This window comes from Vombatus ursinus, unplaced genomic scaffold (genome assembly GCF_900497805.2).
Source record: "Vombatus ursinus unplaced genomic scaffold, bare-nosed wombat genome assembly UNPS02014874.1, whole genome shotgun sequence".
Taxonomy (NCBI): domain Eukaryota; kingdom Metazoa; phylum Chordata; class Mammalia; order Diprotodontia; family Vombatidae; genus Vombatus; species Vombatus ursinus.
This window is the reverse complement of record NW_020954652.1, coordinates 14,668,624-14,691,071: the sequence shown is the minus strand read 5'-3', so window position 1 is coordinate 14,691,071 and position 22,448 is coordinate 14,668,624. Positions and strand designations below refer to the sequence as shown.

The following is a 22,448-nucleotide window of genomic DNA, read 5'->3' as shown; positions in this document are numbered from 1 at the left end:
ATTATCTAGTTTAAATTCTTCACTTCACAGATGAGAAAACTTAGGCAAAAGTGACTTGACCATGGTCATATGTCACTATGGTAACAGAAAGGCATTGAGAGCTATTTAAAAAAAAAATTAATGTCTCATGGATCTCTCTCCCCTCCCCTCAAAATTATTATCTGGTAGTCAACCTTCTTATGATGATCTTATTATACTTAATTTGATTTGTCTTCAAATAGTCACAAGCTGATGCTTGAAGACTTTCCATCATGATGAACCTGCTTCTGTATTATGATAAGTCTTCAGAATCGAATTATATTAGAAAATTTTATTGGAATGAATCAATTAAATAATATTGCTCACAACTGTGAATTTGGGGCTTTCTATGAATTCTCACTCCAATGGAAACTTCTCCATTCAATTTTTATATCACATCTTGCTTTCCTGTTTTTGCTCATCTACCCAGAATGATTATAATAAAGCTCAGACATGATGTTAGAAATTTTGTTAGAGATCTCGAAAAAACTAGAAATGGGGATCTGGCATTTGGTAGCTAAGGATCACTCTTTCTACAGTTTGCCCAACTCCAGTTAACATAACCAGAAAGTTTGCTATCCAATTGAATGCAATATAGCCTACTGTTTCAGAATGATATCATAATAGATTTATAAACAAGAAAAACTTTCATCCATGAAGAGCTAAGCTTTTATACATTTTTTTGTTTTGTTTTTTAATGCTTGAAAGCAACTGTGTTCATAGGCTTCTGAACTATACAGGGTAAACAAGCAGAATTTAAACTAAGTCATAACCCCCTCAAGTTTACCAGTGAAGAAAATAAGACTCAAAGATTTTAAGTGACTGACCCAAAGTCATAGAAAGATAATGAGCGTCAAATTTAGGGCTAAAACTTAGGTATCCTGACTCCAGACTCTTTTTACTATGCCACATTACTTATAACATTATTGGGCTTCTCAAAATAAAACAACATAACAGAAACAATGATTGCTATAAAATAATGCTTATATTTGTATAATGCCCCATAGTGTTCATAACACTTTCTCATATATACATATATGTATATATGTATGTATGTATATATACATGTGTGTATATATGTATATGTATCTATGTATAAAATCCCACTCATTACTTATTTTAAAAAAACCCTGTGAAAATGGTAAGGCAGATATTCATATTTTATAAAGAGAATGTGTGGCAGAGAGGATATAAAGTTAATTTTTATTTGATACTTGAAGTAACAGGGAGTCACTGGAGATTATTGAACAGAAGAGTGATATGGTTGGATCTATGCTTTAGGATTATCACTTTGCCCGTTGTGTTAAGGTGAATTGGAAAGGGAAGGGATGAGGTAGAGAGGAAAAAAAGGAAGTGGTAATATGGTAGCAGAGATTTTATTATTTGGAAATTATCAAGAAAATATATAGAATTCTTTGTAAAATTTCTGAGAGCCCACTAGCTTTGGATCATATTCATCCATCCATTCATCAAATGTTGTTCCCAGAGGTTAGAAGTAGCAGCAATATGTAAAAATACGAAGAGGTGGATTCCAGCTAAATGTAAGGAAAACATCCCTTTTAAGATAATCTTTAATTGACTTTGTATTTATCATATATGTGTCTATTTGTTTACAAGTTGTCCCCTCCCATCAGAATGTAAGCATCTTGAGGACAGAGAATGTTTTTGTCTTTCCTTGTATTCCCAAAACTTGGCACAATGTCTGCCAGGGAGTATGTGCTTACTAAATGCTTGTTGATTCATTCCCAGCAATTAGGGATGTTTAAAAATGAAATAAGTTGCCTTGACAGAAAGTAAATTGCCTGCCACAAATCACCTTCAACATTCTTGAAATCTATACTAGTGTAACAGAAGATCCAGTAGGTGGTACCAAGCTGAAAAGTATTGACCAGGGAAGTATTTGGCTTGCCTGTCTGTTAGCCTTTACTCTGAATGACTGGTTGGGCCACCTCCCTTCTGGTCATCCTTCATGACAGTTATAAGAGATACACATTTGTGGTTGTATCTAGGGAGAAATATGTTGTCCAAAATGGCACATGTGCGCCTGAATTCTTTTGACTGTAATGGAAAGAATGAAAAGGATTTTTCTTTAATTAAAGAAGAACTTTCTTTAATTTGGGAGAACTCATATGGCATTAAGTAACATGCTAACACTTCACTTTGGTGGTAAAAACATTACACATTATAGTAGGCTTTATGTAGGTTGCTGTGATAGAGACAAATGTGAGATAAATGAGCACAATTCATTGAATCTCCCAAGGTATTACAAATAGAAAAGGATAAATTCATGTGGAAGATACTGTGAACTTTTAAGGAAGTTTTTGCTTGGCCCCAGGTCAATAGTTCTGAAATTTGATGCTGCTAATTTGGCCACAAGTCCTGACAAGGAGCAACCTCTGGAATTCAATTTGGATTATACTTCATGCTAAATCACTACCTACTTTTATCATTCAGACTGTCAATAACAGTATAGTTTTAGTAAGTTTTCTCTTTTAGGTTAATATTATGGATTGGACCAAAATTACTACGTCATTTTACATAAGCTTCTTAATGTTCACCAAAAAGCTAGAGTTGATCAATGGGTGCCAGTTCCTTCCAGCCATTGTATCAAGCCTGCCTCGTATTATATTTTATTCCGCTACAAAGCCTGGTATTTCATTTCACCCTCTGAGGTTAGCTTCTTTACATCTTCCATGTTCCCAGATTATTTGGGTAGACACTAGGAAGTTTGATTCCCAAATTTAAAAATCGGCAAATATTTAATAGTAGTTTTACTAATATCAGCAAAGTCCTAAAAGTGATTAGATAGTTAAGAAATATGGTGATTAGTCCATTAACATTTGTGTAACACAAGAAAGATTCTATTCAGTGAAGTATATTTTCTAAATAGTGTCTTTAAAGAATTTGCCAAAGAGAAAGAGAAAAGAGTAAAGATAATCAAGGAAATGCCTACTTGACTAATTTTGCCTAATTTTGCCTAAATTTACTTGACAAAGTTTTTAGTACCAAGAACAAGAAGATCCAGCTATGAGAGTTTAAGGTGTAATCACATTTCTTCAGAAAAAAAAAAGAAAACCTGCTTTTGTGAGTGGATTTAAGTACTTCACCATGCTTTGCCCCTCCTCTGTTTTTCATGCACCTTCCATATGTGAACTTTTCCATAGCTAATCTTTTGAAGATACTAGATTGTGATGAGTATAAACCCTCTCAACAAAATGAATTTCTTGTAATTTTGGCATGGCATATTCTTTATATTAATTACTTTGAAAACTTTCAAGAAAAATATCCAGCCCTCCCCGGACCATGTTCTACTTGATTAAAAAGTCTATTCTTTCTCATCTGTTAATTTTTCTTGTTCTTTCTTCAAGGGGTTCTTAAAGATTCCTACTGATTTAATTTACTAACAAAGATTTTAAGCTTACCTAAAAGTTTATATGATTTACTTCAGCTCCCCCACATATATGTTTTATCAACCTTTCTGTTATAAGGAAATTGATCGTGTAAACTTTTTCATTTTAATTTCTCCACCATATGCCTCCTTTCTTCATCATTCATCATGCCATGTTTGACAATAGGTTTTTTTTTTGTTTAAACATCTCAAAACTAATCTTCTCTTGCATCAAAGGAAACCTACCTCAATTAGAAATGATCAAGAATAAGTCAAATATCTATAGATGTTTGAAATGAAAAATATGAAGAAAGTTATGTTTTTCTTTACTTTTTAATTTTCAGTAAAGAAATTTTGAATTCTAAATTGTCTCCCTTCCTCTTGCCCCACTCTACCCTTTAAGAAGGCAAGTGATATGATATCAATTTTATATGTGAAGTCATGCAAAACATGTCTCCATATCAGCCATGTTGCAAAAAGCAAAACAAAACAAGAAAAATAAAGAGGTTAAAAGTATGCTTCATTCTGTTCTCAGAGATCATCATTTCTCTCTCTGGAAGTAGATATCATGTTTCATCAAGGGTCCTTTGGAATTATCTTGGATCATTGTATTGATCAGAGTAGCTAAGTCTTTCACAGTTGATCATCATTATAGTATTGTTATTACTGTGTACAGTGTTCTCCTGGTTCTGTTCACTTCACTTTGCATCAGTTCACATAAGTCTTCCCAGGTTTTTCTGAAACCATCCTGCTTGTTTCTAATAGCACAATAGAAATGATTATATGTTAACTGATTTTATTTCATTAGACTTTGGTTGTTCTTTGCAGTGTTCAACACATTATGCATGATTAAATGTGTTAATGAGTAAAACATTGATGTGTATGGTGTAAGTTCATATTTTATTTTACAATTGATTATAATTCTAACTTTTCCAAGTATGAGTCTAAACTCTTTGACAAATATAATTTGGTGAGTTATTCTCCCCCCACCCCATGTGTGTGTGTGTGTGTGTGTGTGTGTGTGTGTAAATTTGTTGAACTAGTATTTTAAATCCAATGTACAAATCAATTAAGATTTAGGCATATGAAGGAATTTTTCTTGGAGACATTTGTTCTAGTGCCTACTTTACTTGAGATTAAAGTAGGACATTTAAAAGCCCGAATTAACTCTTTTTGGCCACTAGATACTATAATGCAATAAAGCTGTCACCTGTAGTATCCTAGAAAAATTTCATAAAGACCTAACAACCTCAGAGAGTAACTAGGAAATGAGAGAAAACTAAGTAAACATATTGAAAGAGAATTAAGAAAAGGAATCACATCAGAAAATTTAAGCCATAATACTGTACATTTTCAATAGCTATCAACATTTGAGATCCTTTATGTGTTTCCAGTTTGCATCTAGAACTCTGTCAAGGTGCACCGTATTATCTAATGTACAATACATTTAACACAATCTCTGTTGCAGGTTACTTAGTTATAGAAAATCCATCAAGTAAGTTGATTCAAGATTTTTTTTAATGTTGACTGTAGATTAACTGGCTTGATGAATCTTGATGTGTGGTTCCTCTTTGTATGTTTATTACAAAAAAAAAACCTCCAAGCTGGATATAAATCATAAAAGCATGACTAATTGCATGGTAACTGGAGAAATGCTTTCTCTCTCTCTGGGGTGAAGTCTGCATGTCTGTGTTTTAGCTTGGGAAGTAATACAGGGCTATTTAAACTCCTTGGGGTTTAAAATCCATGTCATTATGAGAATGAGGTCACTGCAATATTTTATATCTTCTAAAACCTTGTAATGTATAAAATGTTTTCTGAGTGACAAAGAGGTATTATGTACTTTAGAATGCAATGATAACTTTATGCACTTTCTCGGACTTAGAAAACTTAGATTGGAATGAATATTAAATTGTTAATCCCAAATCGCTTGCAAACAAACTCTCATTGACATTTGTTTTATACCATGAAAGCTAAGAAATTGGACCATCATTAAAGGAAAATGAAAGGATCTTTATTGATAAAGACAATCAAATGGCATTTCAAAGTCCATGCTGCTTGAGATCTTTAGAAAAATCTTACTTTTTGAATGTCTATTTTCTTGAACTCTCAAACAACATGCACAGTCCTGAGCCTAAAGGAAAAAAGCTAACATTCTCCCTTTTTCTTTCTTTCTTTCTTTTACTTTGAGGCCAATAAGCAAGAAGGCCTTTCTGCAACATGTCGAAGAGCTCTGTACAAACAACAACCTAAAGTTTGAAGAAGAATTTTCGGTATGTTACTAGCAGTTGTCACAACATTGCGAGACCTCCAGTCGTTTCATGTGTCACATTTCATGTCCATTTTAAACAGGCAAGGCCATGAAGGACTCTGGCCTTGATAATCAATACCCAATTACCAGGTTGATTGTTTAGATAGTAATGTTACACGGATTTGGGCAGTGCGGTCTTTAATGCAACCTGATCAGAACTATTCACCTAGTGTGTCAGGAAAAAAATTATCTTCTTTGGCCCTCCCTCCCCTGGAAGGAGAAATGTCCTTCTCTTCTCACTCCTTTTACCAAAAACAAAATTCCATTTTCTGAGTAATATGGTCACCGTCTTTGCATGGGATAGATAGAGAGCTCAAAATTCTGAATCGATTTGTACGTTTAATCCTTGGATTGAAATGGTGACTGTTTAACTTAGAGGGCCCATTTTATATTAACCTTTGTAATTTGTAAGAACAGTAGAGGTACACCAGAAAATACAATTTGACATAATGTTTTCTCAGATATGTGTGAATGTAGAATAGATTAAATTAATTCAAATTTGTATTGAGAAGGAATTGGTTTCCAACATTTTTGTCAAATTAACAAGTTTATAGCTATGTCCTGCTTAGTGCAAATAATGAATCCCTGAGTCCTGTGGAGTGATGCCATTATTCAAATTTATGCTGCATATTTCCATTGCACTGGAACCAATTACCATATTTTACATAATTATAACTCAAAATAGTGCAAATTCAAGTTTGTGTATTTTATTTATGGGCCCACATAAAATTGAGTGAGGGGAAGAAAAAAGGAAAAAAGTTTGGTGGAAAAACTAATTTTTTGAAGTTAACATAGAATTTTCATTCATTCAACAAACTGTTAAGCATTTCTTATAAACACATTTAAAGCTTGTGTGTATTTTTTATTATCCTTTCACTACTTTGAAAATGAGATTGTATTTGAGTATATTTAGGTGTCTGATCTGTTGGTTATTTGGCCTTTTAAGTTACCTTTTCTAACATGCACAATCATTTTATATCACAGAAATAATTTTCCAATCCATTCTCCCAAAGCTTCGTTTTTGATTTATCAGCTGTTCGAACTCATGAAAATACGAACCAAATAAAGTACATATATAGACTAGATTATAATATTTCAGTCTCTCAAGGAATAATAGCAAAAATGTGAGAAGATTAATGGTGTTTCCTACAGCTTTTTGGTTATGCTAGTTAAGTAATATTGGTCTGGACTTAATAAAACCAATGGTACCATAAAATTCTTCTGAGCAGTAATGGAGGGAAGACTTTTTTTAAAGAGCAGAAGTATAATTTTGCTAGAACAGGAGTGATTATAATTAAATTATGCATGACTGAGTAGATGAAAAAATTACCTAGCCATAAAATTTTACATTTTGTGTTTCATATTGGGAAAGTTTCTAGTTTTACTTTTTTTTTTAAAGGACTGTAGTTTCAAAATAACTATTTGGGGTATGTCATTGATATGATGTACTTTCAAGTTGATTCTAAATTTTTTAGCAAGTATTTATTTTCCAAGTATTAATTTTGTAGTATAAACAAGTATACCATTAACCCATTTTAAATGATCCCATATTTGTTGTTTTTTATAACTGAGGCCATAGTTAAATATATTGTAAAATTTGTGGCACATAAAATTATATTATACATTCTATTATCTTAATGTAGGCACATTGCCTCCCTTATTAAAATAATATATTGAAAGATATTAAGGTAGCTAAAATGATAATATGGACTACCAAAATTTCTTATTATAATAAAGCATTCAAAAATTTTATTAGTTATATATGATGTAATGATACCATATCACATTAAGCAGCTGCATTACACATATAACTAAGTACCAATTTATGCATATAACAAATCCTGTGAACTGACCCAATGTATTTGAATTCATATTATTTCAAGTTATAATTAGGCAAAATACGGTAACTGGTTCCGGTGCAATGGAAATATGCTCTGTAGATTAGAATTATTTGATCACTCCACAGAACTCAGAGATTCATTATTTGCACCAATCAAGAAATAGCCATAATAAACCTGTTAGTCTGACAAAACTGTTGGAAACTAATACCTTCTCAATATAAATTTGAATTGATCTAATTTATTCTACATTCATAAATTTGCTACAAATCTAGAAGTGTAAGGCTTCTCTCTGGCTTCCTTAAAAAAGGGTTGGAATGGTTAGAACTCTTGGCATATGAACATTAAACTTGTCTTAGATACTAATTTGATTTAACTATATTTAATCAGCTTGATAGGCTGTGTGTTTAGAATTCAGGTTTACTTTTTTTTTTTTTGGTTAGGCAATGGGGTTAAGTGACTTGCCCAGGGTCACACAGCTAGCAGGTGTTATGTGTCTGAGACTCGATTTGAACTCAGTTCCTCCTGAATTCAGCGCTGGTGCTTTATCCACTGCACCACCTAGCTGCCCCTAATTCAGGTCTACTTTCCACTTAAAAGAACAATTCAGTAAGGCAGGCAATCAAAAAGCAGCTATTAAACTATTACTCCGTGCCAGCCTCTTTATCTCTGTCCTTCAGTTTCTTCATCTAAAAGATGGATATAATGATATTTGATGTCCTGTTGCTTGGGTTATTGTAAGAATAATATACTTTAGTATTTTAATCGATTTGTAGTTTCATTGACATTACTTATATCTCTACACATGCACATTTCAAGCCCTGATATACTTTCTCATCTATTTTTCCTAGTTTCTTCATAAATTCAGCTCAAAGCAATATTCAACTAGCTTTTCTTTATTTCTCTTGTTATAAAATTTTATTCTATTTTCAGTTCTACATTCTCTTCCTGCCTCCTCCTCCCCTCCTATTCAGAAAGCAAGAAGAGTAAAGACCATTACAAATATGTATAGTTACACCAAACAAATTCTTACATTGATCATGTAGGAAGGAAGGAAGGAAGGAAAGAGGAAAGAAGGAAGAGAAGAAGGAAGAAAAAGAGAGAAAAGAAATGTTTCATTTTCTGCATTTAGAATCTCTCCGCTCTCTACGTAGATTTGGATAGTATGTTTCACCATATTGCAAAAGAAAACATACACAAAACAAAACAAGAAAAGTAAAAAAAAGTATGCTTCTATTTGCACTCAGTTTATCAGTTCTCTTTCTGGAGGTAGATAGCAATTTTTATCATGGGTCCTTTGGAATTGTCTTGGATCATTGTTTTGATCAGAATAACTAAGTAGATCTCATCAGAGTAGCTGATCATATAATAAGGATGATCAATGATATTACTGTTATCATGTAAAATATTCTCCTGGTTCTGCTCACTTCACTTTGAATTAATTCATGTAACTCATCCCAAGTTTTTTTAAACCATCCTGCTAATTATTTCTTATGAAATATATGAAAAATAGTTTTTCATCGCAATCATATACCTCAACTTGTTTAGCCATTCTCTAATTGATGTTCATCCTCTCAGTTTTCAATTCTTTGCTATTACAAAAAGAGCTACTACAAATATTTTTGCACATGTGGGTACTTTAACTATTTCTATATAGTAGTACCCATGTTGCTCTTTGGTTGTTCATCTATTGTTTCTGATTTTCAATGTGTGTCTAGCCCACCTCCTTTTCTGATCATGCATGCCCTCAATAATACTATTTTGCCACTTATTTCATATATATTATAATTGGCAGTATGCTATAACCAGCTTATGGTCACCATACATCTTCCCATTGCTATATGGATCTCCTTCAGTTTTGATTGTTCAGAGATTTTAGTCTTTTGTAGTCCTTAACTGTATTGCCTTCCTGGATCACAGGGAAAACCCATCCACCTCTGGGGATAGATTCCCCACTTCTCTTTTCTTTCGTCCCCACCCCTACCCTTGAGCTGCCCAGGCCACATTGAGGGTATTTGGCTGCTTGTACATCTTACATAAAACGGGAGGCACCAACTCTATTCTTTCTGATGCAATAGGGGACCTCTAGCTCTTACCATCAGTGTCTGCTGCCACATCCTAAAGTCTTCTGGTGCTTACCATCTGTCCTTTCTATGTCCTTTGGACCCTTGGACACTACCATCTGATTTACTTGTACAATCAATGAACACATGAGCTGTTCCATCAGCCCTGCTATAACTGTATTCTTAGGAGTTCATGGCATTTCCATTTCCCCTGAAACTGAACTTTCTTTTATGTGTTGTCTCCCCCAATTATAACATAAGCTCTTTGAGAGAAAGAATTATATTATTTGTTTTTCTATTTGTATCACCATTTCAAGGAATATCAGTTTCTTCATCTATAAAATGAGAGACTTAGATTCAATGACATCTAAGGTTTATTGTTTCTCAACTAAAGATCCTAAAACATATTCAGATTCATTTTTGTGATACTGTATGCTAACTATGTCTGCAAACTTCTGTCTTCTTGAAGAACATAGTTGGGTTCAGGGTAATTATGAGTCTTTAACTCTTTCATTTCTTCATTCTGAATCTTACTTTCTCACAGTTTTTATCTTATTCTCCTGTGCCTGTCCTCCCACTGTCATCAAGTGTCAAAATATATGTTGACTTAATTAGAAAGATCTTTTAAAGTTCTTCATATGTTATTTGAATGTCTGAAAAATAAATGTCTTTATTCTCTGCAAAAGGTATTGGTATGTCAACTGTAAATGTCACATTGGTCTCTCTCCTTGACCTCAAAATGAGCAGTGTAAACTTAGAAGGCCAAGTACACCAAGCCAAGATGGTTTCATATTGCCTTTGGGCATACATTGAAACAACTTGTTTTCACCTCTCCAAGGGGAACTTTTGTGCCTTCCTTCCATTTAGTTCTAATTTCTAGTTTCTAGGCAAAGATTGAACAATATTAAGAATACCAGCAATCAATTAGTCAATCAACAAGCATTTAAATTAAGCACTTATTATGTAATATCAAATGAGATAACATCTAAAGATCTTTGAAAATCAGTAAGTTCTATCTAAATTTTAGCTATTGTTATTATTATATGCCAAGTACTGTGGTAGCCTGTAAGGATGCTAATACAAAAGGGAGACAGTCCCTTTCCTAAAGAATCTTAAATTCTACTAGGAAGGTGCATTAATCTACAAGCACATTTTAAGTTCTTGCTATGGAGTAGCTAGGTGGGAAAGTGCATAGAGTGCTGGGTCTGGAGTCAGAAAGACCCACATTCCTGAGTTCAAATTCAGCCTCAGGCATTTACTAGCTGTGTGACCCTGGGCAAGTAACTTAACCCCATTTGCCTCAGTTTCCTCATCTGTAAAATGAGCTGGAGAAGGAAATGGAAAACCATTCCGGTACCTTTGCCAAGAAAATTCCAAATGAAGTCACAAAGAGTAGGGCACGGCTGAAAAATGACTGAATAGAAACAACATGTAATCAGCCTGGAAAAGATAGGCTGGAGTCAGATTCTTAAGGCCTTGGAATGCCAAAATGAGGAATTTTCCTTAATCCTAAATGCAAGGAAAAGACAGTAAAGCTTATTGAGCAGAGGATTGACATGGCCAGACCTACACTTTAGGAATAATTAAATATCGATTACTGGTGATTTAAAAACAGTGCGATTATTAGCACCATCTGACCCACTTTTGCTACTGTTACCATCATTACACTGAAGCAGGAGGGACCAGCACTGGACTGAGGGGTATTTTCATATCTTTCATGGATTTCCAGGGTCACTTGATGAGCCTCTCAATAATTAGCTAAACCAGTCCATAGACCAAAAACTTAAATTGTTGCTGGTTCATTACCCTAAATTTAAGACTTTCCATTCTAGTAGAGGTTGTTGGTACAACCTCTGAGAGCGAGAGTATCATCTCCACATGATGGCATCATCTAGAATTTTTTCATCTTCCTTGGTGTGGGTCATTTTACATTGGTTAAACTTCTCTAATAAATAATAGTAGTGAAAATTAAACTATTTTTGCCCATTTCTCATAGTAATTAGTTTTTAGGATTTTTTTAATATGTTGGGTTGGAACTGTTGTAATTACACAGACTTATCTTCTCATCTTTATTCTTTATTTTGTTTTAGCATTAGTTGGTTTTTACCTTATTTGGGATTCTGTTAACACACAAGTAGCAAATTCAGAAGGACTGCTGTATCGGAATCCTCTTCTTTCCTGCTTATTAGTAGTAGGTCTTTCATGGAGTCAGATACTTCAAATCCTACAACAAAAACAACAAGGAAAAAAGCCAACATTTCTTTCATCTTCTAGCCCCATAAGCTATTCTCCTGTCCTTCTTTCAGTGACCAAACTATGCAAAAAAAGGGAGTATCCCCTCAGTGGTTCTTCATGTCAATGTTTCTTCACCATTTATTAGTTTTCTCTTCTTTGCAATCTCTCATGCGAGCTACCATTCTTTTCAAAGTGAAATGTCAAAGTTTGCCCGTGATCCACTAATTGCAAGGTTTGATACCCCGCCCCACTTCTCATCCTTTTGGTGGCACTATAATTGTCAGTTTGCTGATAGTTTCTTTGCCATTGATATTTATATGACTGTACTTTCTGATTCTTCTCCTGTCTCACTCGTTATTTCCTTCTCTGTCTCCTTGGCTATGCTATCTTCCTTCTGACACCACAATGTATTGGTATCCCCACAAAGATCTATCCTTGGCCCTCACACACACATACATACATACATATATGCATGTGTGTATAGTATATATGTGTGTATATGCTAAAATTTGTAGCATAGTTTTAGGCTTTGTTAACAGCACTGCAGTAGGGATTTAATGACACTTTATATTCTCTCCCTTGGTTTTTTCTTCATCTCCCATAACTAAGTCTCTAAAGATGATCTCCCCTGCTAACCTTTCTCCTGAGCTGCCTGTTTCATCTCTACCAGGAGATTCCTGCTCAAACCCTAGGGTTGTGTTTGACTCCTCTTTCTACATATATCAATCAATTTCTAGGTCCTTGATTTAATTTCATGTTTCTTGAGTCCTTCCTGTTTTTAATTTTCACTGTCTAGTTCAAGCTCTTGTAACATCTTGCTCGGACCATTGTGATAGCTTCCCAACAAGTCTACCTGTTTCTATTCTCTTTTTTTTTTTTCCTTCATACCACTTCATACCACGTCCCATGGAAAAACAAAGCAGTAAGGTATGGTGGGGGGGGAGGGTAAAAAAAATCACTTAATTTGATTTTCATAGATCTGGATTCAAGTGACTCTCACATTTACCCAGCTATCTAAACATGCGCAAATCATTAAACCTCTCTGAGACTCAATTTCCTCATCTGCAAAAAAGGGGCAATACTTGTACTACACACCTTATAGGGCTATTCTGAGACTAACATTTTGTAAATCCAAAAGTACTAAATAGATGTGAGTTCTTATATGGTAAATATTATCATTTTACTCTTCTGCTCAAACCTTTTCAATGGGCCTGTATTTCTCTATTAAATTAAAGTCAAATTTCATTCTTGGAAATCATGTCTCTGTACAATCTCACTTCAATCTACACTTTATATTGTAGTCAAGCTAGAAAACTTGTTCTCTGATCACATCTCAGTTTCCCAACTTCTTTCTTTGCCTATTCATTTTCCTACATCACTTGACCTGCTGGATCCATCTGGCAAAACCTAGTTCAAATTAATGCTGTTTTCTTGATCCGAAGTATCAGAATACTTTGTTTTTTGTTTGTCTTTTTTACCACCTACATCAACTAACACAATCCATCTTGTACTCTGGTTATTTGTGTATGACTAATCACTTCTAACTAGACTTTAAGATCCTTTTGTATAAAAACCACATATCAATTATCTTTGTTTTTCCTTTATTTCTTGTACCTTATACATATTAGGGGCTCAGCAAGTGTTGAACGAATGAATGAATGAATCTCAGCATGAAAATATCAAGGAAGGCAGAATTATATAAGTACAAATGGTAATTAATTATGATGATGATAAAAGACAAAAAACCCCAAGTAAATAAATTTAAGATATGTTAGCTGTTACATTGGGAGCATTTTTAAAATGTCAATTAGAGGAAAGCTAGTTAATGGTCTCAATTAATGATAAAGAGATCAGTAGTTTAGCAATATGACAACTCTGAAAATTCTTAAATATTCCTTACTACTCAGTTATGAATATAATACCTTGTATTTATAAATTCCACAGTTTTGGGACACCTTTCTTTTCTCAGGTTTTTTTTTTTTTAGAGTGTTTTTCTTAATGTTAAAATTAGTAAAGCAGAGCCTGAGAAAAGATCATTACTTTTTACTGAAAGCCAGAGGTAAAACTAATATTCCAGCTCGGCATTCTTGCTGAAATGATTAAAAAACATACATTGTATGGCAATGCCTGTTTAATGGAAACCCAGAAAAAAATCTCTGTGACCTTTGCCAGCTTCTCTAACTGACCAATGATGTTACCACCAAACAGGCATGAAATCAGACTGCCTTGGGAGAAAAAACACAAATAAATCACCTACTGTCTTCCCTCCCGCTAAGTGGACATTAGAGTATTAAATAATTGTCAGTTGTCTCTATCTGATAAAATACTTAGTAATTTCTAGGTTATGGAATGAGGTTCTCTTTGACTATAGGAGTGGAAAAGGGCATTATTCATAATGAAGACTGATTTGCTAACATATGTACCTCATCATATGGCTTCATGAAGACTACAAACAGTCTCACAGAAGGTGATGGTCTGACTTTAGCCAGGATTTTGAGGGTGAAAGTTCATATAAGCTCATATTGTTCAACCTGATAGTGATTGTTGCAGCTTTGTCTCTGCCACCAACAATGGACTTGGGTTAATAGGATAGATTGCATGTTTGGGGGATGTTTTCAGCAATGCAGATAGATAGTTTGGGAACAAAAGACACCCTTTTATGAGGATAGCATTATGAAAATGACACTTAAAATACAAACTATTGTTAAGTAGGCATTTGGTAACCTCTTGTTTCTTTTTTATGAAATAAATGGAAACTTTTCAATAATTGCATTCCACAGGAGCTCCCTAAATTCCTCCAGGATCTTTCTTCTACTGATGCTGACCTGCCTTGGAATAGGGCAAAGAACCGCTTCCCAAACATAAAACCATGTAGGTGCATTTGTTAAATCTCTGTGTTTTGTTCGAAAAATGTTCTTAAAACATGACTGCAGTAGAATACAGTTGAATTTTCTTAGCCTTCTTTTTAAATAAGTATTTGTTGTATGTGCACCGATAGCTGTTTATCTCATAAGAAAAGTATGTTTCATTATCAGTTATTTTCAAGTGACATCTCTTTGACTTCTTGTATCTTTTTTTTAGTGAAAATTAATATATTGAAATGATTTTCAGCTTGTTCTTTGCAAACATTAATTATGCAGGTGCAGGAAACTATAGAACTAATACTTTCTTAGCTTTGTAATTGAACCTAAGTAACTAACCTCTTTAACATTCTTTTCCAGATATTTTCCTGCAAATGAAAAGAGGTGGTAGATTGATATATTTTTCCTCTTTGAGAATAAATTCATGTGACGTGTTTTTGTATTGGTTTCCTTTAGGATTATAGCATTGCTTTCCTATGGATTTTCAAATATGTGTTGCAAGATTTTTCATTGAAGATCAGAGCGTATGAGGACTTAAAAAGCCAGAATAGATTTTTATCAAAGGATACAGGGGTTTATAGTGCTATAGTCAACACATCTTCATTTTTCACTTGATAAGACAAAAATACCATTATTGTTTTAAGAATTAACAGTGATGTGGAAGAGGAACAGAACATTCTTGGGCTAATAATAGCTATATTCTCTGATATTAACTTCATAACAGCTGTTTCTGGTCAACAAATTTTTCTAATGCAAAGTACAAATGATAAATCCCTATTTGCAAAATTTGGAAACTTTAAATTTTTATTCAAAAGGATTGGAGTTATAAAGTATTTATAGTTTACTTAGTAAAATGAAGGTTAAAAGCAAATAATTATTTGAAAATATTTTCTATATTCTTACATGTACTTAAAATTTTATTGATTCTACATAGAATACAAAATTTGGAGGGAAATCAAATATGGATTGATTTATCATTGTTAATATCTTTTTTTTTGCCTCTTGTCTGGGATGTTGCACAGAAAAATGACATTACGAATCTAATGCCTGTAGAGCTACCTACTTGAAAGTTAGTTACTTTGAAAGCTCTATTATTTTTCTGTATCAGCCACTAGTAATATTTTCTTCACTGGAAAAAGTAATTTGCTCAGTGTTAACGTATTGTAATGGCCTTGAAATGGTAAATCTAGTCCTACAAGAATATACTTAATATGGTCCTTGAAATAACTTGGGCACAAATAACATTTAATACAATAAGTTAATATTATTGTTTTGAGATCTTCAAATCAAATTTTCTACACAAAATCAAAAATTTAAAAACTTTATTCCAAGGAGTTCAAAGAACTATTATCTATTTCCATAATATAGCCTCTCTACACCTCAGTTTAATGACCTGTAAAATGGGATAATAAGACTTCAGTGACCTATTATGTAGGGCTGTGGTGAGGAAAACACATCACACACCTTTAAAATGCCATTGAAATAGGAGCTGTAATCATTAAGGGTATAGAATTGAGGCTCAGCGACTTCTTCAGGACATCCAGTGATAGAATAATGAGTAGAATCACAAGGTAAGGAAAGATAAAGTAAAATTAGATAAAATATCTATTGGATAAGATAAAAAGTATGTTGTGAATGAACTCGAATGAATACTATGTCATTTTCCAAGGTCGTCCACTCCTCTTATGACAAAGGGTTTGCAATAGAAAATGTTCCCCTGTATGTTCTTCAGGAGCAATGAGAGATCTAAGCATTCTCTTTCTCACTTGATAATAATATAACCCATGGACCAGGGACCTCCAGATCTCTAGTTAATTCAGACAAAATGTTCTCAAAGTCTAGCCTGAAAGGATCATTTTCTATCTTGGTTAATTTCCCCCACCCAGCGTTTATCCTGGGAATTTCCCTCTCTCTCTCCCTCTCTCTTTTCACCTTCTGGGAAGATCTCCAAATTAAGCTGAGTCTATATTTCCACAAATGTGGGAAATAGCAGCCTTAGCTCCAATACAAACATTCAAGGTAACAAATGGACAGCCTTTATTTTCTTCTATAGAAAACACATAAACTACTCAAAGCCTTACAGGTGTCCATGAATCAATAGAAGCAAAAATATTATTTTAGTATTTCAAGCTGTCGTTAAATTTTTCCAGAGTACCATAAGGGTTTGACTTTTGAAGCATCATGATTTATAACATAAGGACAGGTATATGTATATACTTTAATTTGCATTCTATACACTGAAAAATAGTAGCTCCCTCATTCTGTGTTGCCCTGTAATTGTACCTCCTCAACTGTGTAATCACATCATCAAGATGTTACAAAGGTTTTCATTCTTGAAGTACTAATGTCAGGTTTTTTGAAAACCTAGATCAGTAGGTGTTACAAGCTGTCTTGAAACCATCACGGATGATTATAAATGTTTTGCAGAAACAAAACATGTATTGCCTCTTATTGCAGTATTAAGGCTATTTTTATTTAAACTTATCTTCTGTTTACGTTACTATTCTGTTGGATTTTCAAGTGTACAGGTTGACAATACTGTTAAATCATTCAGTAATTTCTTTTTTTTCCCTTAACAGTGTTTTTAATTTTTCCCCAATTACATGTAAAGATAGTTTTCAACATTCATTTTTGTAAAATTTTGAGTTCTAAATTTTTCTCCCTCTTTCCTTTCCCTTTGTCCTCACCAGGACAGCAAACAATCTGACATAGGTTGTACGTGTACAATAACGTTAAACATACTTGCACATTAGTCATGTTGTGAAAGAAGAAGAACAAAAGGTAAAAACCATGAGAAAGAAAAAAAAACAAAAAAAGGAAAATAATATGCTTCGATCTGCATTGAGACTCCATAGTTCTTTCTCTGGATGTGGTCAGCATTTTCCATTATGAGTCTTTTGGAATTGTCTTAGAGCATTGTATTGCTGAGAAGAGCAAAGTCTAATGTAGTCTGTCATCACACAATGTTGCTATTTCTGTGTACAATGGTCTCCTGGTTCTGTTCACTTTGCTCAGCATCAGTTCATATAAGTCTTTCCAGTTTTTTTCTGAAATCCACCTGCTCATCATTTCTTATAGCATAATAATGTTCCATTACATTCATATACCACGACTTGTTCATCCATTTCCCAATTGATGGGCATCACCTCAATTTCCAATTCTTGGCCACCACAAAAAGAGCTGCTATAAATATTTTTGAACGTGTGGGTCCTTTTTTCCATTTTTTATGATCTCTTTTGAATACAGATCTATCAATGGTATTACTGGATCAAAGGATATGCATAGTTTTATAGTCCTTTGAGCATAGTTCCAAATTGCTCTCTAGAATGATTAGATCCGTTTACAACTCCACCAACAATGCATTAATAATCCAATTTTCCCACATCTTCTCCAACATATATCATTTTCCTTTTCTGTCATCTTAGCCAATCTGATAGGTGTGAGGTGGTACCTTAGAGTTGTTTTAATTCTAATCAATATTGATTTAGAACATTTTTTCATATGATTATAGATAGCTTTAATTTCTTCATCTAAAAACTGCCTGTTCATATCCTTTGACCATTTATCAATTAGGAAATGACTTGCATTCTTATAAATTTTACTCAGTTTTCTATATATTTGAGAAATGAGGCCTTTATCAGAGACAATGTCTGTAAAAATAATTTCCCAGGTTTCTGCTTTCCTTCTAATCTTGGTTGTGTGGTTTTGTTTGTACAAAAACTTTTTAATTTAATGTGATCAAAATTATCCGTTTTACATTTCATAATGTTCTTTATCTGTTGTTTGGTCATAAATTCTTCCCTTCTTCATAGATCTGACAAGTAAACTATTCCTTGCTCTCCAAATTTGCTTATGGTATCATACCTTATGTCTAAATCATGTACCCATTTTGAACTTATCTTGGTATAGGGTATGAAATATTGGTCTTTCCCTAGTTTTTGCCATGCTATTTTCCAGTTTTCCCAGCAGTTTTTGTCAGATAGTGATTTCTTATCCCAGAAGATGGAGTCTTTGGGTTTATCAAACAGTAGATTACTATAATCATTTACTACTATGTCTTGTGTACCTAACCTATTCCCCTGATCCACCACTCTATTTTTTAGCCAATACCAAAAAGTTTTGATGATTGCCACTTTATAATATAGTGTTAGATTTGGGACAACGAGGCTACCTTCCTTTGCATTTTTTTCATTAATTCCCTTGATATTCTTGACCTTTTATTCTTCCAGGTGAATTTTGTTACTATTTTTTCTAGATGCATGAAACAATTTTTGGTAGTTTGATTGGCATGGCTCTAAAGTAAATTAACTTAGGTAGAATTTTCATTTTTATTATATTAATTTGGCCTACCCATGAACAATTGATATTTTTCCAGTTGTTTAGATCTGATTTTCTTTGTGTGAAGTGTTTTGTAATTGTGTTTATGTTTCCTAGGTTTGTCTTGGCATGTAAACCCCCAAGTATTTTATATTTCCTACAGTTATTTTAAATGGAATTTCTCTATCCCTTGCTGCTGGACTTTATTGGTAATATATGGAAATCCTGATGGTTTATGTGAGTTTATTTTATATCCTGCAACTTTGCTAAAGTTGTTAATTGTTTCAAGTAGTTTTTTTAGTTGATTCTCTAGAATTCTCTAAATATGCCATCATATCATCTGCAAAAAGTGATAGTTTTGTTTCCTCATTGCCTATTCTGATTCATTCAATTTCTTTTTCTTCTCTTATTGCTAACACTAACATTTCTAGTACAATATTGAATAATAGTGGTGATAATGGACATCATTGTTTCACCCCTGATCTTATTGGGAATGCTCTTAGCTTATCCTCACTACATATAATGCTTGCTGATGGTTTTAGATAGCTACTGCTTATCATTTTGAGGATAACTCCATTTATTTCTGTGATCTCTAGCGTTTTTTTTTAATAGAAATGAGTGCTGTATTTTGTCAAAAGCTTTTTTTTCTTCATCTATTGAGTTAATCATATGATTTCTGTTTTGTTATTGATATGGTCAATTATGCTGATAGTTTTCCTAATATTGAACCAGTCTTGCATTGCTGGTATAAATCCCACCTGGTTGTAGTGTATTAGCCTGGTAATAAATTGCTGTAATCTCTTTGCTAATATTTTATTTAAGATTTTTGCATTAATATGCATTAGGGAAATTTGTCTATAATTTTCTTTGTTTTGGCTCCTCCTCATTTAGGTATCAGGACCATATTTGTGTCATAGAAAGAATTTTGTAGGACTCCTTCTTTGCCCGTTTTTCCAAATAGTTTATATAGTATTGGAATTAATCGTTCTTTAAATCTTTGGTAGAATTCACTTGTAAATCCATCTGGCCCTGGAGATTTTTTCTTAGGGAGTTCATTGATAGCTTGTTCAATTTCTTTTTCTTAAATAGGGTTATTTAAGTATTTTACTGCCTTTTATGTTAATCTGGGCAATTCATATTTTTGTAAATATTTGTCTATTTCACTTAGATTGTCAGATTTATTGGCATACATTTGGGCAAAATGGTTCCCAATTATTGCTTTAATTTCCTCCTTTTGTACATCTTCATGTGATGTAATTTACTCTATTCTGCCTCTCCTTTTCCTCTTCTCCCAGTACAATCCTTTTTTCACCCCTTAATTTTTTCTATCATAGCATAAAGTCAACTTATACCCAGACCAGCTATGTATACTCCCATGTCTACATCCTACATATACTCCTAATAGAGATAAAGTTCTCAAGAGTTACAGGTATCATCTTTCCATGTAGGAAAAACAATTTAAATCTTATTGAAGAACATGTTTGTTTGTTTTTTCCTTTCCTGTGTACCTTTTTATGCTTCTCTTAATTCTTGCATTTGAAGATCGAATTTTCTGTTCAGCTCTAGTCTTTTCATCAGGAAAGTTTGAAAGTCCCCTATTTCATTGAATATCCATCTTTCCCCCAAAAGATTATGCTCAATTTTGCTGGGTGGGTGATTCTTGTTTGTAATCCAAGCTCTTTTTCTTTTTGGAATAACATATTCCAAGCCCTTCATTCTTGTAACATAAAAGCTGCTAAGTTCTGGATAAACCTGACTGTGGCTCCTTGATATTTGAATTGTTTCTTTCTGGTTGGTTGCAGTATTCTCTCCTTGATAATTCTGGAATTCAGCTATAGTATTCCTTGGAGTTTTCATTTTGGGATCTCTTTCAAGAGGTGATTGGTGGATTCTTTCAATGACTAGTTTACTCTCTGGTTCTAGGATGTCAGGGCAGTTTTCCTTGATAATGTCTTGAAAGATGCTATCCAGGCTCTTTTTTTTTGATCATGGCCTTCAGACAGTCCAATAGCTCTTAAATTATCTCTCCTGGATCTATTTTCCAGGTCAGTTGTTTTGCCAATGAGTTGTTTTACATTTTCTTCTGTTTTTTTCATTCTTTTGACATTATTTGACTGATTTTTGATGTCTCATAGAGTCATTAGCTTCCACTTGCCCAATTTTAACTTTTAAGGAATTATTTTCTTCAGTTAGCTTTTGTACCTCCTTTTCTACTTGGCCCATTCTATTTTTAAAGGGGTTGTTTTCTTCAGTCAATTCTTGTGCTTCCTTTTCCAAGCTGTTGACTCTTTTTTTCATAATTCTCCTGCATAAGTCTCATTTTCCCCAATTTTTATTCTACTTCTATTACTTGATTTTTAAGATCCTTTTTGAGCTCTTCCAACAACCTTTTTGGGCTTAAGACCAATTCATATTCCCCTTTGAGATTTTAAATGTAGGCATTTTGACTTTGTCCTCTTCTGAGTTTGTGTTTTGATCTTCCCTGTCACCGTAGTAGCTTTCTATGGTCAGGGCTCTTTTTCTGTTTCTTACTCATTTTAGCCTATTTCATGACTTTTAAAGTTGAGCTGTGCTCCTGGGGAACAGGGAGCACTATCTTATACTGTGGGTATGCCTGCTCACTGGCTTTCTACACTAGAGCCTCAGGTGCTTGCTGCTTGTCCATTGCACTGAGGGTGACCCAGCTTACTTGAACCTGTTGTGCTGGGGTTCTGGGGCTCCCCATTTGCCTTCTGCACTGGGACTGGAGGCCTCACTATTGGCCTGCTGAGCCAGGACCCAGGGGCCTCAGTTGCTGATCTATGCTGATCTGTGCTGTGGCTAAGAGCCTCCCACTATCTTACCTGGACACCATCTGTGCTGGGCACCCAAGTGAGACAGACCTTTCCTGAAGACCTTCTAAGGTATCTTAAGGTTGAAAATTGTTTCACTCCATCTTTTTGTGTGTTTTGTCATTCCAGAATCTGGTTAGAGCCTTGATTTAGTGTTATTTCCAAGGAAAACTGGTGAGAGCTCAGGCAACTTCTTGGCTTCTCTCCACCATCTTGGCTGTGCCCCTCTATCCCCCAGTTAATAATTTTAGGGGCAGTCTTAGTCACTGAAATCCAACAGAAGCCTTCCGCTATCCTCTCAATAAGGTACCTGTGGGTTCACCCATTTTCCAAGGGAAATATTTATACATATCATTTGACTGCAGGGTTATTCCCCTGATTAACTCCCTTCCCCCATTACAATAGTGAGTTTATATTTATGTAGCACTGCATGGTTTGCAAAGTGAATTACATGTTACCTCCTTTCATGAGAAAAAGTATAATATAATAAATGAAGAGCTAGTTTCAAAATCAGAAGGATCTGATTCTGACAGCTTAAAATTCTGACTCTGACATATGCTGGCTATCATTTTGGACAAGTCACTTG

The 22,448-nt window shown here is 33.9% G+C and overlaps 1 protein-coding gene across 1 annotated transcript in view; it reads left to right on the top strand.

The window, feature by feature from the left end:
• PTPRQ (protein tyrosine phosphatase, receptor type Q) overlaps window positions 1-22,448 on the top strand; it is a 268,160-nt gene that overhangs the window by 223,997 nt on the left and 21,715 nt on the right. Inside the window, exons 36-38 of the mRNA XM_027842510.1 lie at window positions 4,875-4,901; window positions 5,598-5,679; window positions 14,634-14,724. Of these exons, the coding sequence (XP_027698311.1) occupies window positions 4,875-4,901; window positions 5,598-5,679; window positions 14,634-14,724 (200 nt within the window). The remainder of the gene's footprint in view (window positions 1-4,874; window positions 4,902-5,597; window positions 5,680-14,633; window positions 14,725-22,448) is intronic.